The sequence below is a fragment of the Alosa sapidissima genome, chromosome 4 (assembly GCF_018492685.1).
Source record: "Alosa sapidissima isolate fAloSap1 chromosome 4, fAloSap1.pri, whole genome shotgun sequence".
NCBI classification, from domain to species: domain Eukaryota; kingdom Metazoa; phylum Chordata; class Actinopteri; order Clupeiformes; family Clupeidae; genus Alosa; species Alosa sapidissima.
In genome coordinates this window covers 12,162,015-12,176,934 of record NC_055960.1, presented here as the reverse complement: position 1 = coordinate 12,176,934, position 14,920 = coordinate 12,162,015, and the positions used below count along the sequence as shown (strand labels likewise).

Below are 14,920 nucleotides of genomic sequence, written 5' to 3'. Positions count from 1 at the left end.
GTTGAAATGGGCAAATTTTAATTGTCTTGCAAAACACAGTTCTACAACTAGATGGCGCAGCAAGTCTGGAAATGTCAGAAATTGTTATGAAGAAACTAAATTACTGTGAATTAACACATTTTAATATAAACAGAAAAAACAAACGCATGGTTTACTTCAAAGTGCTTTATTATTGCCAAAACGTTTTCACATTCATACAGTGAGTGTTGGCTAATGAGTTTGGGAAACCTGTCAGAAGTTTCAAATCAATATTGTCCCATTTTGCAGTGCAATAACATTGACATTCAAACAGAATGAAATATAGACCTATTTATTTTAAAGTTATAGCCTATATAAAAACTTCCAGCATTCATCATAGTTTTTTTTTTATTACCAGGCAGTGGCACAGAAGCGTTGAGCATTTGAACATTGTCCAAACACGACATGTAGGCTTCTTGGTGAATTCATGTTTTCTTTTGTCCTGATCTTGTATTCCACCGAAGCTCATAAGGAGTCCTAAGGAGACTGATTGAAGATCCATGAAAAAGTACTGGCTGTGGTAAGAGTTTAGTTTTGGCAGCCGCCTCTTCAGAAGCAAACTGAAGGGGTTGACAATGCCCTGTGGTGTGACCTACAGCGTGTGCAACCGTTTTGGGGAATAAATCAACTAAAGGTTCATTTTCAGTTGACCTTTTCAATGGAATTTTGGTTTCAAACTAAAATTGTACTGTATTCTGATGATATAGCAGTGCAAGTGGAAGAGTATGCTAAAAAAAATGAAAGACTTGGGCAAGGATTAGGGTCTGGTCAAGCTAGATAAGGAGAAATAACCTCTACAATCTACTCACTGAACACATAGTTGACAAATCATGCTCAATGTAAAAAATACTACGTAAGATTTAAATGAGGTTTCATCTTGCTCTCCAACAATTTATGTGCATGCGGTTGTACTAAATTAGCACTCTTATAATTTCAAAGACACAAAGATTGCGGCTGTATTTGCGACACTAGACTGATAAACACGTGTGTTCTATATGTTTAGAAAATATCATCTATTGGTAGCAAGCTACATCATACTCTTTGCCTGATTCTACACCAGTATCTCTATTATGGACACTGTACGCAACAGGAGAGAGAACATGAACACAATACAGCATCATACAAAAAAAAAACATTCACAGTTTGCTAGCTATATTCACAGTTATCTACAGGTAGTTGATTTCAAATTCCGGACTAAAAACAACCCATTCAGTGATGATGCAAATAAATGGTCTTGCTCAAAACGCCACCAATTAATGTCATTTTGCTCTCAATCAAAAGTTTGAAGTTGTTAACTACCGTATATAGACCCAAGATTGTTTTTACTCCAGAGTTACACTTTAAGGTATACAGTTACTTCTTTGATGATCATTAAAACGGTCCCATTAATTCCATGCAAAATAAAATTCAAACCATAACAACATAATTTGTGTAACAAACTGCCCTGACATGTATATCAACTGAACTCTCATATACACTTGACAAAGAAGTAAGGCCACATACTGTATTCATATTCCGTCCTTACTCAACCCTTCATGCGCATGGCATGGCTACAACTGATTCCCAACACTCAGTAATAAAATGTGCTCTAAGTACAAATACCTGTGTACCATGTACATAAGTATTATCATAATGGTAGAATATGTTGTCTGATAAAGTAGGTTTGTGATATATACTGCTGGCAGAGGTCAAATTAATGAAACAAAACTAAACAAAACTGGCCAATAGCTTCATAAGTTCTTTGTGAAGTACATACTCAAACCCTGCATGTCAATTGTAGTGCTTGAAATGCCACTGTTTTTTTCTCTCTTTCTCTCTCTGGGCTTATCATGTATTGTGTCAGTTTCATATTAATTAAGAGTCCTGTACAAAAAGCCGCAGATTGCCCACTTGGCCTTCGGCTACATTTGACTCAACCTCAAGTTATTCAGGTGTCATTGTCACACCTGGCGCCTCATAATGACAACGTTGCACTGAAAAACAACCACAGTCGTGGTAGGAGCATACATAAGAAGAAGGGAAAAAAAGAGACAAAAATCCCAAATAATGAAACTTTTCATGCATATTTATACCAAAGTATGACAGTTTACAGCAGTTAGACCCACATACATAGTAAAAATGCCAGAGCAGCCTCAGAATAACTATGCATACATTTGCAAAAGTAAAAACACCAGTTTTGCAACTCTCCTAGAAATGTGTTTTTAATGGGCTGACAGCTGGGCTTTCAAGAGCCAATCCTGCTGACTCTCTCAATAAGGGAGTCGAGGTGACCTGGGAACGTCACCTGTCTCCTTTGCTCTCTCTTTCTCTCTCTCTGGACAACATGTGAGTACTTTTGTCCCAGATTGTTGCCATGAGGTGGCTGTGGTGGATCATTCTTATTCTAAATAAGTGCAGCAGACTCTGTGGACTATGAAAGGAGGGTGCGGATATGCTGCTGTGAGCCAGACCATGAATTATTCATCTCCACACAGGGCTGGAGCCACGCTGGGTAGGTGGGGAAGTGACTACAATGAACATAGAAATTAAAGTGATAACACCTTTGACAGAGACCGTCTGACATGTCTAAGTTGCTTCTGTCCTCTCAACTTTGAATGTAGGATAAGTGGATTCTTCGGAATCTTCTCAGGTAGAAACTTATTTTACACATAAACGTTACACCTAAAACTCATGAGACTACCCAAATAAATGAAAACTGCTCATAATGGCCATTTCAGTATGTAAACAGCCATATAGGATACTAAACGCATGATGTTTGGTATATTGCAACAAGTGACACTGAACAAATACATATAATTTTTAGATGATCAGGAATGTTGACCGTAGCTAGTTTTTGGTCAATAAATAAGTGAATCAACTTTTCCAACTATTTGCACATATTCCCAAAAATTAAATAGTACAAACAAAGATGTTGGTTAGTGGCATGCAGTCAACAAGAGCTTCACAAAGGCCACTCTTCCACACTTCCAGCGTTATTCTGACAGATTCACACTTTGACTTTTGTTTGGTTTGAAATATACAGTCAGTCAAAGTCTGCAGCACAGCAGTGGCTACTGGGCCACGGGAAACCCATTGTTGTGACGGATATGACTATAGCAGGAGACAGCTGGTGAACATCTCTGTGTGAGTCGTGTAGAAAGAAACATTAAAATGACTCTCAGAGCAAGTTGTCCTTGACAGACGTGGAGACACCAAGCAAAGCTCCCACCGCCGATAAGAATAGGCGGACCGTAATTCTCATTCCATTGTGCCGATCCCATCCCCTGCTGCAGATGCCTGCTTCATTAGAGTGTTTACATGACAAGTTCAGCCAGGGTTCAGTCCTCATATAATGCCACTTTGGAACACTCTCTGCACCCATTGGCAACATTCTCTGCTAAAGCATAGAGCCCAGAGAGGTTTCAAATGCACTGCATGCATTCAGGGGTCGATTGAGCATTCAAGTGTGGGAGTGACAGAATGTAATGCTTTTTTTCTCTTTATCTCTCTCCTTGCTAAATCCTTGTTTTTCTGTTGTCTGTTCCACGCTTGTTGGGAGACTACGCCATGATCTTGTCAGATGAAATAAGTCAAAGGCTGAAAGCCTTGTTGATTAGAAAAGTTTGCTTGCCAGGCATAATTTTCTGCTTGGCTGATGTGGGTCACACCATAAGATGTGCTAAAGTTGTGAGCACTTGGGTAGGAAGGACAGAGAAGGATTTCAGGAAGAGTGGTGACTGTCGAGTTATTGAAGACTGTTGAGAAGAGTGTTGGGAAATAACTTGTTGAGTGTTATGGAGTTTTTTTTTCTGGATGAGTCAAAGGATTAACACTAGCCCACTCCTCCCACCCATATTATATTAGCTCAGGTTGATAAAAATGCTTTATGTGGATGTACTTGATGCGCTTCATTTCAGGAGTGGTTGGCAGCATTAATAAAGTTCCAGGGACAGCCACCGCCTCCTCTCTGGACCCCCGTCTCCGCTCAGATGCGCATGTTGAGGGCTTGATTGTTGGTGTTGGCGTTGGGCAGGGTGGGCCGGGGCTCGATATCCCGGCTCTTCATGAAGGACAGCAGCTGGTCAGGGATCTCGGCCAGAACGTCCTTGGCCAGTCGTGCCATGCTCAGCACTTGGTTTCCCGACCGGTCGATGTAGTCCCGGAATGGCACAAACTGGAAGGGGAAGGCAAAAGGGGTGGCAAAGAATGTGGGCAATAGACAGAGATGAGAAGTTCACATGAGAGGTAGTAAATGGGCTGCTCTTATGGTAAAGAGATTTTACTCATAGAGTCAAAGGAGAGTTTAAGGGAGACATGTATTCTGTCCAAGGCTAACAAGAGTGGGGGGTGCGATCCTACCTGCACAATGTCTCTTTCTGCATATCGCCCCCTAGAGGACACCCTCACTTCATCTCCATCCAGCTCCTCCATTGCTACCGGGAGAGATGACAGAATCTCAGATCCAGAATACAGATACAGAATGCTTTCTTATTATTGCCCCCCACTATCTGCTATAGCTATCTTGCACATTACACCTGTTGTCTTCAGCATGGGAAAAAATGTATGTTAGTAGTGAACTGGACCTCTGTCGTGGGCATTCATATACAATTCTGAAGCTGTTGGTTTTTGCTTGTGACACCAAAAGCAGAGGGAAAAGTAAATAGGGTATAGTGTGTCTATATACAATCTTGTGTGTGTGCATGTTTGTGTGTGTGTGTGTGTGTGTGTGTGTGTGGGCTCGTAGGTGTGTGTGTTTATGTGTGTGTATGTGTGTTTGTGTGTGGGCGCGTAGGTGTATGTGTGTGTTTGTTTGTGTGTGTGTGTGTGTGTGTGTGTGTGTGTGTGTGTGCGTGCGTGCGCGTAGGTCTGTCATGGCACAGAGATTGGCAGATGGCACTTGGAGACAGCTGGAGAGGTGCGCTGCTGGGGATGGAAGAGCTCGAGGGCTGTGTGGGTGCCCAGGGAGGCTCAGCTAGGTGCATTTCACCTGAACCCCCCCCCCCCCCCAACCCACACACACACACACTCACAGACAACTGCACACACACACACAGAGGACAAACTCAGAGGCTCACATACACACACACACACAGACACACACACACACACACACGCACGCACAGAGAAAGGAAAAATTTGGAGGCTCTCACACATAAACCCAGAGAAATAGTAATAGGTCCCAGTGAGAAATCACTTATTGTCAGGCCCAAGTAACCACCTACAGCCCACAGCACTGCAATGCAAGGTCATTCTGGCGCGACTTCAGCCACTACCAGACATGGACCAGAAAACAATAGTAAAATTCAGAAGCTGAGAAAATCAACCTCTAATTGCACCAGTTCAAAATAAAGTAAGAATAGAGGCTAGTAAATTTGAGCGAGTCCTTTTTTTTGTAAATCAGTAATTATAGAAATAATAATAAAATAATAACTCACTAAGAATAGTTGCAGAGAAAAAAATAGTCAGTTGTTGGATTCTGCTGAGAGGTAGGGTTCTCAATAATGTGTGCTTGCTTACATACTATGACCTCCCTCTGTGTGTGTATATCTCTCGAGCTCGCACACATACACCCCTCCACACACACACATAATGTACACACACACGCATACACACACAAACATACAGGACTAATATAAGCACATCCTCTCACACACACTCGCCACAAAACCCTAGTAATGGGTCCCGCTGAGAGTTCACCTGTCATCAGGCATGAGAAACCAGCTTTGCCCACAGCAACACTGCTCACTCCAATCACTTAGCCAATTAACATTTAGGATGGCATACCGCATCGTTAAATAGTCTCGCTGCTCAGTTCCTGGGCAGATTGTGGTTCTCTGCTGCTATAATTACTTCGTGGTAGCTTTGTCCGTCCTCTAAAACTGTGATTCTTTTCTAAAGCCACCTTTTCCGATTAACCCGTTCAACTTGACTTCATCGTTATTTCCGTAAGAGAAAGAAAGAAAGAACGTAAGAAAGTAAGAATGAACAGTGTAAAGAACTACTTGAATTGGAAGCTGCTTTTAACACCAGACGTCTTCTATAGTACCACCCATCTGGCATACTACTACAAAAACATGCATTAAAGATGCAGTCTGGCATTCAGTTTCAGTTCTGCAAAAAGCTGTTGATAGATGGGAATAGAAAAGCGTATGCTGCAGCTTTAACTTCACTTACCATCAAATTCAGCTGGTCCCACTCCTACTATGATGATAGACATGGGCAAAGAAGCAGCCTGGGAATTACAAGAGGCAAAGAGAGAGCATTATGCAATAATGCATGAGGTATATGATGAACTACAAAGCACTCAGCTAGAAGAAATGGGCTTACATTATTTTCTTTTTGCTATTCTTTTCATATGTATGTGTGGCAAGTGTTATATTGGCATGTGTTTCCCACTGCAATGAGGGCACAGAGTAGTGACCGACGGAGTGTTTGAGAGCTAAGTGTAGGAGGTGAAAGTTATTTTACGTTGACCACGGCCTCCTTGGTCTGCACCATGTCCGATATGACCCCGTCTGTGATCATGAGCAGTACGAAGTACTGTGAGCCGTCCGTCACTTCCTCCGCCAGCCTGCAGGCAAAGAGAACAGAAGCCGCTCAGTCAGTACACATATCACGTCACATTATCAGCGTAAACAACAGGGCCAAACACGCACACTCAAACCTAATGCATTACAGATAATGTACCGGCCACAAAGCAAACACCTCCCTTTCAGGATCGTTGACTTTAATCCCACACAATTATCTGGGCAAATATAGATGTTCTGTGAGGATCTGTAATGATGACGCCTCTAAGAGTTCACCTGGCGTCGGGCTGAAGCTCTATGGGATTGTGCCTGGGAAATGACTGACTTCCAGCCATTTCAGAGCTTCTACTACACAATGTGAAAGTTCCACTTATAAGTGTGCAATGGAACACCGGAAGGAAGCATAAGGGGGGATTGTTCTCTGATTTGGGGCCTGGAGTTTGTGCATCACAAGAAAAAGTGTGTGGTTGCAAATTTCGCTCTGCTCCAGTTGTTGCACTGTCTTGGTCTGTGCCACCAGAGCTGGCTGGGTTGAATGGGGGACAGTGGACTTTTTTTTGTCATCTGCACCCGATCAACAAAGACTCACAATCCCCCCCAGCTCTCCCCTACACACCTCCCCTAGCTTCAGCTTCTCCACACAACCCACAGGCTGATAAGGACATTCTCCAAATGTCATGCTGTCCTTTCAAAAAATAACAGCCCATCCCCCCTCCCCACCCCATCCCCTCTCCGTATCCATCACATTCATCTGGCATCCCAACAGAGATCAGTTGAAATAAATAAAGGGAATAAATCCCACATATCTCTGTCTGCGTCTCCGTCACCCTCTCTTTCCATCTCTGGTGATGGTGCTGACAACTTGCTCCATGTCTGACAGCTTCAGCGGTGCACTGCAATTTCTACCTACCTCCACAAACGACTTAACAAATGTCTGGATCGCATTAGATTGGAGAAGCGTGTGGAGTATCAAGACCAATCGATGTTGGACACTGGGACCATCTAATAATGTCCTGTGCAGTGTGCAGAGTCTATCTGACCTCGTAAGGTCATTCAGCATCAGGTCCCTCAGGATGCCTGCGGTCTGGTGCAAACCATAACCCTTTGTCAAGAGCTCCACATGGCATTCATCCAGTTTCGGGTCCTAGTCCAGTCATAAAGCCGACCAAATTCCTGTGTTCCTGAGTTTTATTAACGTTAACCTTTAATACAAGTTTGACATTTGATATCGGTGCCACCAGCTCCTGCAGAGCGGCAATGCTTAAAAGTTTATGAGTGTACTTCTGAGTGTGATGACAGAGTAATCGAGAGAGAACCCCTTCCACTCACATTTCTGCAACATCTTAAAGCATCCTTAGCCAACTCAGAAACCTGCCTGTTCATTCAGAAAATACAGATACATGCCTGGGGCAGCAAACTGACTGACGATAGCCCACTCCCTAGTTGCTTAAAAAAACACATACTGAATAAACATTGCCTTAAACTTTATTTATGTAAAGGACACTGAAATGTGCTTTATAAATAAACTTGCCTGACCATGCTACAGAGATTAACTAGGCAGACAGCATATGGGGAAAAGCCTTAGGACAGAACCCTGACAAACAAGCTCTACAGTGATAAAGCTGTCGGGACTGGCTATTCAGCATAGTTGGTAGAATGCCCAACTCTCACAATAAGACTGCATTTAAGCTCTGGCATAAGAGCCCCCAAATACATTCTGGAGCAAGAAGACAGCCACCGGGCAAGTAACCGACCTTAAAGGTGCTCTAAGCGATGCTGGGTAACGTCACTTGTGTTGACTTTCAAACAAAACAGAGCTAGCTCGCTACTTACTCCCCCTCCCTCCCGTGTTGCTCCCGTGATATTGAAACTCCTAAACACGCATCTCGTCTGTGATTTGCTGGAACAGTTTGTTATGTTTTTATGGGCTAGGTTTGCCCAGGTTGTTTTTGTTGCCGTTTTTGGAGCCTGGGCTGTCCACAGAGGTTGCATGTTTTTACAGTGTATTCAGGACACAGACAGCTAGCGGATGGTGAGGTGATGTTTGCAGTAAGTGACATAAAGGGCTCTATCTTGCACTTTTGCGCAATTGATTTTGCGCAAATCGCTTTGTGGGCGGATCTTGGGCGCTGTTTCTATTTTACCGGCGGGATAATGACTGTTGCGCCCAACACAAATCTAAAATGGGGTGGTCTGTAGTAGCTACATTACTCATGGGTGTGGTTTGGGCGTAACGTGCAATAAACCAATCAGAGCGTCATCTCACATTCCCTTTAACAACAGGCACGCTTGTTCCATAGCGGATTGCTATTATGATGGCGGATTTTCCAGGCAGCAGGAACAGTTCACAGCGCTATAGTCAGTTGGGAACATTTTGCTATTGATTTTTCCTCTTGACAAAATGTAATACAGAAATGTCACTTTCCGATGTTTTGTGATCACTCTTACTGAATCACGAGGTTATAAAATATGGTGATATTTTTGCAATGTAATCTACCTCACTAAAGAGTATAGACAATGCAGATCTGTCAGATAAGCTCTCCTCTCCCGTGCTGCTGCTGGGGCATTTGGGTTAAATGGCATTGGCATGCAGTTCAACATCACGTCTCATTAAGTCCTCTAATATTTCCTAATTTATGTCATCAACACATCCGTGATTTGTGGAAATGTGTATGCTAGATTTATACTTATTTTTTCACATCGGACACCACACTGATTTCCCTCGTGTAGCAATATTTGTCCTTGTAATTATGTATGGTTTGGAGAAATGGGAACTGCGTCGTATAGATGAGGGGAGCAAAGTGCATTACGGAACACAGGCGCCCAAGCAAGCGCTCCTGCAGGTGTAAGCTACGGCTGTACCTTACTATCAGGCAACTCAACGAGAAACAGTTTCCAAGTAGACCTAACTTTCCAACTCTGCACAGTATCCCATTAACTGCATGACAGTAGGCTATTTACAATATTTTGAATAGAAAATTGTAGCCAAGGCTACTTGCTGCTTTCTTTTACTGTCTATGGTTGCTGGTTAACAGCACATAATAAGCTTATTTAAGCAAATTCACAAACTCAAGACTTCAAGGCCATCATGGATATAAAATGTTTTTGAAAACAAAGAAAGGATGGAGGGAACATCCACAAAATTTAGGGGCAGCCGCGGCCCACTGGTTAGCACTCCGGACCTGTAACCGGAGGGTTGCCGGTTCGAGCACCGACCAGTGGGAACGGCTGAAGTGCCCCTGAGCAAGGCACCTAACCCCTCACTGCTCCCCGAGCGCCGCTGTCGTAGCAGGCAGCTCACTGCGCCGGGATTAGTGTGTGCTTCACCTCACTGTGTGCTGAGTATGTTTCACTAATTCACGGATTGGGATAAATGCAGAGACCAAATTTCCCTCACGGGATCAAAAGAGTATATCCTTATACTTAAAACCTTAGCACAGCTGGAATAATGCTTATAGGCTGATGTTAAAGCGCACACGATGTTTAAAGCCATACACAGTGGTAAATTGGAACAAAACTAAAGGTAACTTTAGCCTTTATAGGGCTGTATAAAGTTGTCCAAATTAATAGGTTGTAATTAGGCATTGTTGTTGTAAAGATATTCCATGTAGATGTACTATAGGCTACTAAATTTTTACCAATGCACGAACAAACCCGGGAAACGGACAAATATTATCAAGGCTTTGAATGTTTCCATCTGTGCACAGGGTGTCTGTAGATCGGTGTGCATAGCATTCATTCCTGCAGGCCTGTGGCCATGCATGCACCCTTAAAATAGCGTCTGAATTTGCGCCACTGACTTTAGACCAGGAGGTTCTTGGTCTGTGGCGGAATTGTTTTCTGAAACTGCAAAATATCAACCGGGACCATTTGCGCCGGAACACGCCCCCTCTTTTCGCTGAAACACCCCCGTGGGCGCACATGTACTTGTGGAGGGAAAATTCCAATATGCGCTGACTGCAAAATAGGAAAGACAAAAGCGTGAGTATACAAAGTCAATTGCGCTAGAGCACAAGATAGAGCTCAAAACGTTCTAGTCTATAAAACGTGTGGCATCGCTTAGAGCACCTTTAACAATGGCAAGACATTGAGAAATAATAGTTGTGATGCATTTTCAAAACAAGAAAGCTAAAATCATGGCAGAAAGATTACCCAAAAACCCCAGAAGTTTAGTGTGGGGAATTCATCACGATTATGCAAATGCCTGAACTATAATGGAATCAAGGAGAACAATAGTAATTCCACATTCTTTTATGCAATTAAATTGTTTGGAAAGAAAGAAACAAACTGCAGTATCAGTATTATTATGTCTGATCACCACGGTAATAAGGTCTATTTCTGAATTCAAATAGTTTTCCCCTGCGAGTCAAGAGCAATGTGTATGTGTGTGGGATTCCTAGTTGTGTGGTGCCTGTGAGTGTGGTAGTGGTGTGTGTGTGTGTGTGTGTGTGTGTGTATGTGTGTGTTTTTAGGCTCTTGTTGCAGGTAATGGTCTCGCCCACAGGAAAAGCGGGACCACACTGCCACTCTGTCTGACTGACTCAGCATCAGTGCGCGGCTGGAGGCGGGGAAGCTGAAACCGGCTAAATGCCTTCACATTCGGCCGCCCACATGTTCCTCCTTTCATATGGACGAAGATGCCTGCCTGCGTGGAGATGACCTATAGGGGGGATATGGGACCTTTCACTATTGACTATTGATTTAATGAATGTATGAATTACATTCTTATAGATTAGCATGCAGTGTGGGGAGAGGTGGAGAGAGTAATGCATCTCTACACAAGTTAAAAGGGTGATGTACATAGGGAGGTGAGACAGAGAGAGAGAGAGAGGCTTTAAGTGACAGAGTGATAGATACAGTGCATTAAGAGGGAGAGTGGGAGACAGGTTAAACAAGGACTCCAATCCAACCAACCCAAAGGGGAGAGAGAGAGATAGAGAGAATAGAAAAGAGGAATAGGGATGGATGGATAGAGAGAGAGAGGGACAGAGACATGTTTCTTCATTTACAGCATGGGGGAAGAGATAGAGAGAAAAAGAGGGATGCATAGAGAAAGAGAGCAAGAAGTGAAGAACATCCTCACTTCTCTGGGAGCAGGCGCTGGTGCTATGGAGGTCCGTGGAAGAGCAGTTGAAGTTCCTGCGCTAAATGTGATTACGCAAGCGAGAGCCCTGCGTGAACCGCGCAGTATGATATTACTATGGCGATGAGACTGCTATAAATAAAATGAGTTGGAAGGAAGGACGTTGGAATGGACAAGTGGAGTGGTTGCAGAGACAGAGGGCTATTTTACCACTATCATAACCGCCTCCACATACACATCACACTACACCCCACACACACACATACACACACCACACCACACCACACACACACACACACACACACACACACACACACACACACACCACACCACACCACACCACACCACACCACACCACACCACACAACACACACACACTCCCCTGGACAACACCTTCAGCCTGCAATAAATTTGAATCAAAATAATTAAGTCTCCCTCCAGTCATAGAAAACAACTCTGAGGGTGTGTTGTGTAGTGCTGTGCGTGTGTCTCTGAGCCTGTGTATGTGTGTGTGTGTGTTTGTGTGTGTGTGTGCGTGCGTGTGTGTGTGTGATGCAGAGTGAGGTGTACTGGTGATGTTCCTCCTGTGCTTCAGTAAACAGACCAGCTAGAAAAGCACTCCTGACAGGCTGATTCCGTCGGCCAGGGCCTCAGCACTTTTTAACTTGTTCACAATAGTATCTGCATTATTCATTAATGTGTGTGTGTGTGTGTTAGAGAGAGATAAGTAGATAAATAGGCAGAATGTTTGGTTTACATGGTTGCAAAACCTCCCTTTCCCCAAATTACTTCCCATTCTCCCCACATAGTCTTATGCGGTGTGTGTATACCGAGCTTATAAGTGCTCTTGCTTTTAAGACTTGAGCTACAGTAGGCCTCTGGTCATTACTTGGACACATGTATTGAGCTGATGGCAATTTTCTTTGTTAAAGTAAAGCGTTGTTTAACCAACTCTTTAATTAGTTGTAGTAGAGGCTTGTCTCATTAGGAAAAAATGCTATTACTGGAAAGTGTGTGTGTGTGTGTGTGTGTGTGTGTGTGTGGTGTGTATGTGTGTGTGTGTGTGTGTGCTGTTCACTAAACACATTATTGGAGTTGCCTTTAAGAGTGAACACTGGGGAGGCTGACAGGTCAGGGTCTGTCAGTCAGAGAAAAAGAAAGGTGAAAGGGGGTGAGGGTGGAGAGAGAGAGAAAGAAGAAAGAGAGAGACAGACTCCAGAGACTTCTCGTCACACACATTTGACCAGCCCCATACCGTGTGCAGACATGTTTCACTGCACCTTACCTTGCCACCTGGTTGATGACAGGCGCGAAGTTGGTGGGGCCGTAGAGCTGAACTGTCCTCAGGCTTTGGAAGTATGCCTCCAGTACCCCCTCGATGCCCACGCAGTTGGGATCCTCGGTGCTAGAATTCTGCAGAAATTAAACAGTTTAACAAGAAACACACAAAAGGTCACACAGGAGTTACCCGTTAATTACTGTAGGCCTAGTTATGAAGTATAATGAAAACTGACACCGGCACATTCAGCTAATGAAAATATTTTACCAAGACATGAAAAACACTTTTTAGGTATTAATTAGCGCTGTCAAGGGATTTAAAAAATGATTTTGATTAAGTGCATGCAATCCTATAATTAATTATAATTAATCACAAAATGTATTTCATTTTTTAAAGTTGACATTTTACGCCAGTGAAAGATAGAAATGTATATTTGGCAGGACCTAAGTCGAAGTCTAAGAGAGTAAGTCGAAATTCTGAGATAGTAATGCTGGGCATAGACCTCTGGATTTCTAAGCCTGATTTTGAAGACTGAACATGCATGACAATCATGGTCACCATGGCTGTAGTTAGCAATTATGCCATTACTGTGCTTCTGCAGCCCATCTCTTAAAGTTTGTAAAAATCACTTTGTAATTTGTGCTTTAACAATGTTTGACTTCTGGTTTATTAATCGAGGGGAACATCCAATGTGAGTCCAATCTACTGAACCATCTGTTGTGCTGCCTCTCTTTGTTCTTGTGAATAAAATGTAGGAATAAAATAATTAGTACACAATCTAATTAAAACGAGAGCACAATTTAGTAAAATATTAAACAATTTAGCACATGATTGAATAAAATGAGTGTATGATATCGTAAAATGAGTGCATGTTTTAGTAAAATGAGTAGAGATGCACCGATATGGAATTTTAGGGCCGATAACGATAACGGATATTTATTGGTTTGTTGTGGCTGATACCGATACGATAACCGATAATATTACTCTTGAAAAAAAATTGTGAAAAGTGATTTGGGAAAAACATTTAATAAGCATAATTTTATTGCAGTAATTTTACCTACCACCAAATGATGGACAGAACTCATAATAGTCCTCAATAGTGCGGTAGTCAACAACATAACAGTAGCCTAGCCCTACAGTATGTGTGGCTCCTTTAAGTGAACCTGACGTCAGTGAATTGCGAGTGAGTGGCTAGAGAGTATGAATCGCTTTAATTTAGGACTAAACGCTCATGTCCGTCTACTCTGTTGCGCACAACCTGCTGCAGCAGAAATGAAAGGGGTTAGCCCCGAAGGTTTTAATAACTTATTATGATGACCTGTCTAGAACTGAAGCAGGAATGGTTAGCATATTTCTAGGTAGTAATACAAAACCCAAGCTAACGTAATGCAAATATAATACTAAAACACAACTTAGAACTAGGCCTACTAATGTCCCACTAACGAGTTTGCTTATTTGTTTCCCCGATCAGCGCGGTAAAGTGCAAACACACCAGCACAAGACCGGTCTAGATAGGGCTGAGCTCCGCTCTGGTAAGGTTAAATGGCGGATCATTCACGAGACGATTTTGAGATGCACAGATTCCCAAATGAACGCATATCCACAGATTTTGTTAGAGTGGTGAAATACATTCACACCGCTGACATTATATTGAGGAAAAAAAAGTAGCCAGCTCAGTGTAGCCAGACGGACTTTACGTAGGCCTAAATTAGGACAAAATATCGGTGCAAATTATCGGCCAGAATTCTGTTATCGGACCGATATTTCATTTTTTCACTTATCGGCCAATAATATATCGGCCGCCGATATATCGTGCATCCCTAAAAATGAGTGCACGTAACTTTGACAGCTCTAGTATCTTAGCAACTTTGTTTATTCATGTTCTTTGGTCAAGTTACTGTAAGCATGTGTTGTACAGATACGGGAAGGCAGCCCTGAGCTATTTTCAATTAAATTACAATCCAACCTCTGACATTATTACTGTCAGATGACTGCTGCATATGAAAATATTACTGGCCTTTGCAGAGGGCCACA

The 14,920-nt window shown here is 42.8% G+C and overlaps 1 protein-coding gene across 1 annotated transcript in view; it reads right to left on the bottom strand.

Annotated features, from left to right (window-relative positions):
* Positions 1-150: 150 nt before the first annotated feature.
* Positions 151-14,920, bottom strand: part of LOC121706784 (copine-9-like) — a 104,677-nt gene continuing 89,907 nt past the window's right edge. Inside the window, 6 exon segments of the mRNA XM_042088799.1 lie at positions 151-4,036; positions 4,038-4,171; positions 4,357-4,430; positions 6,172-6,229; positions 6,466-6,568; positions 12,893-13,020. Coding sequence (XP_041944733.1) covers positions 3,853-4,036; positions 4,038-4,171; positions 4,357-4,430; positions 6,172-6,229; positions 6,466-6,568; positions 12,893-13,020 — 681 coding nt within the window. The 3' untranslated portion in view covers positions 151-3,852.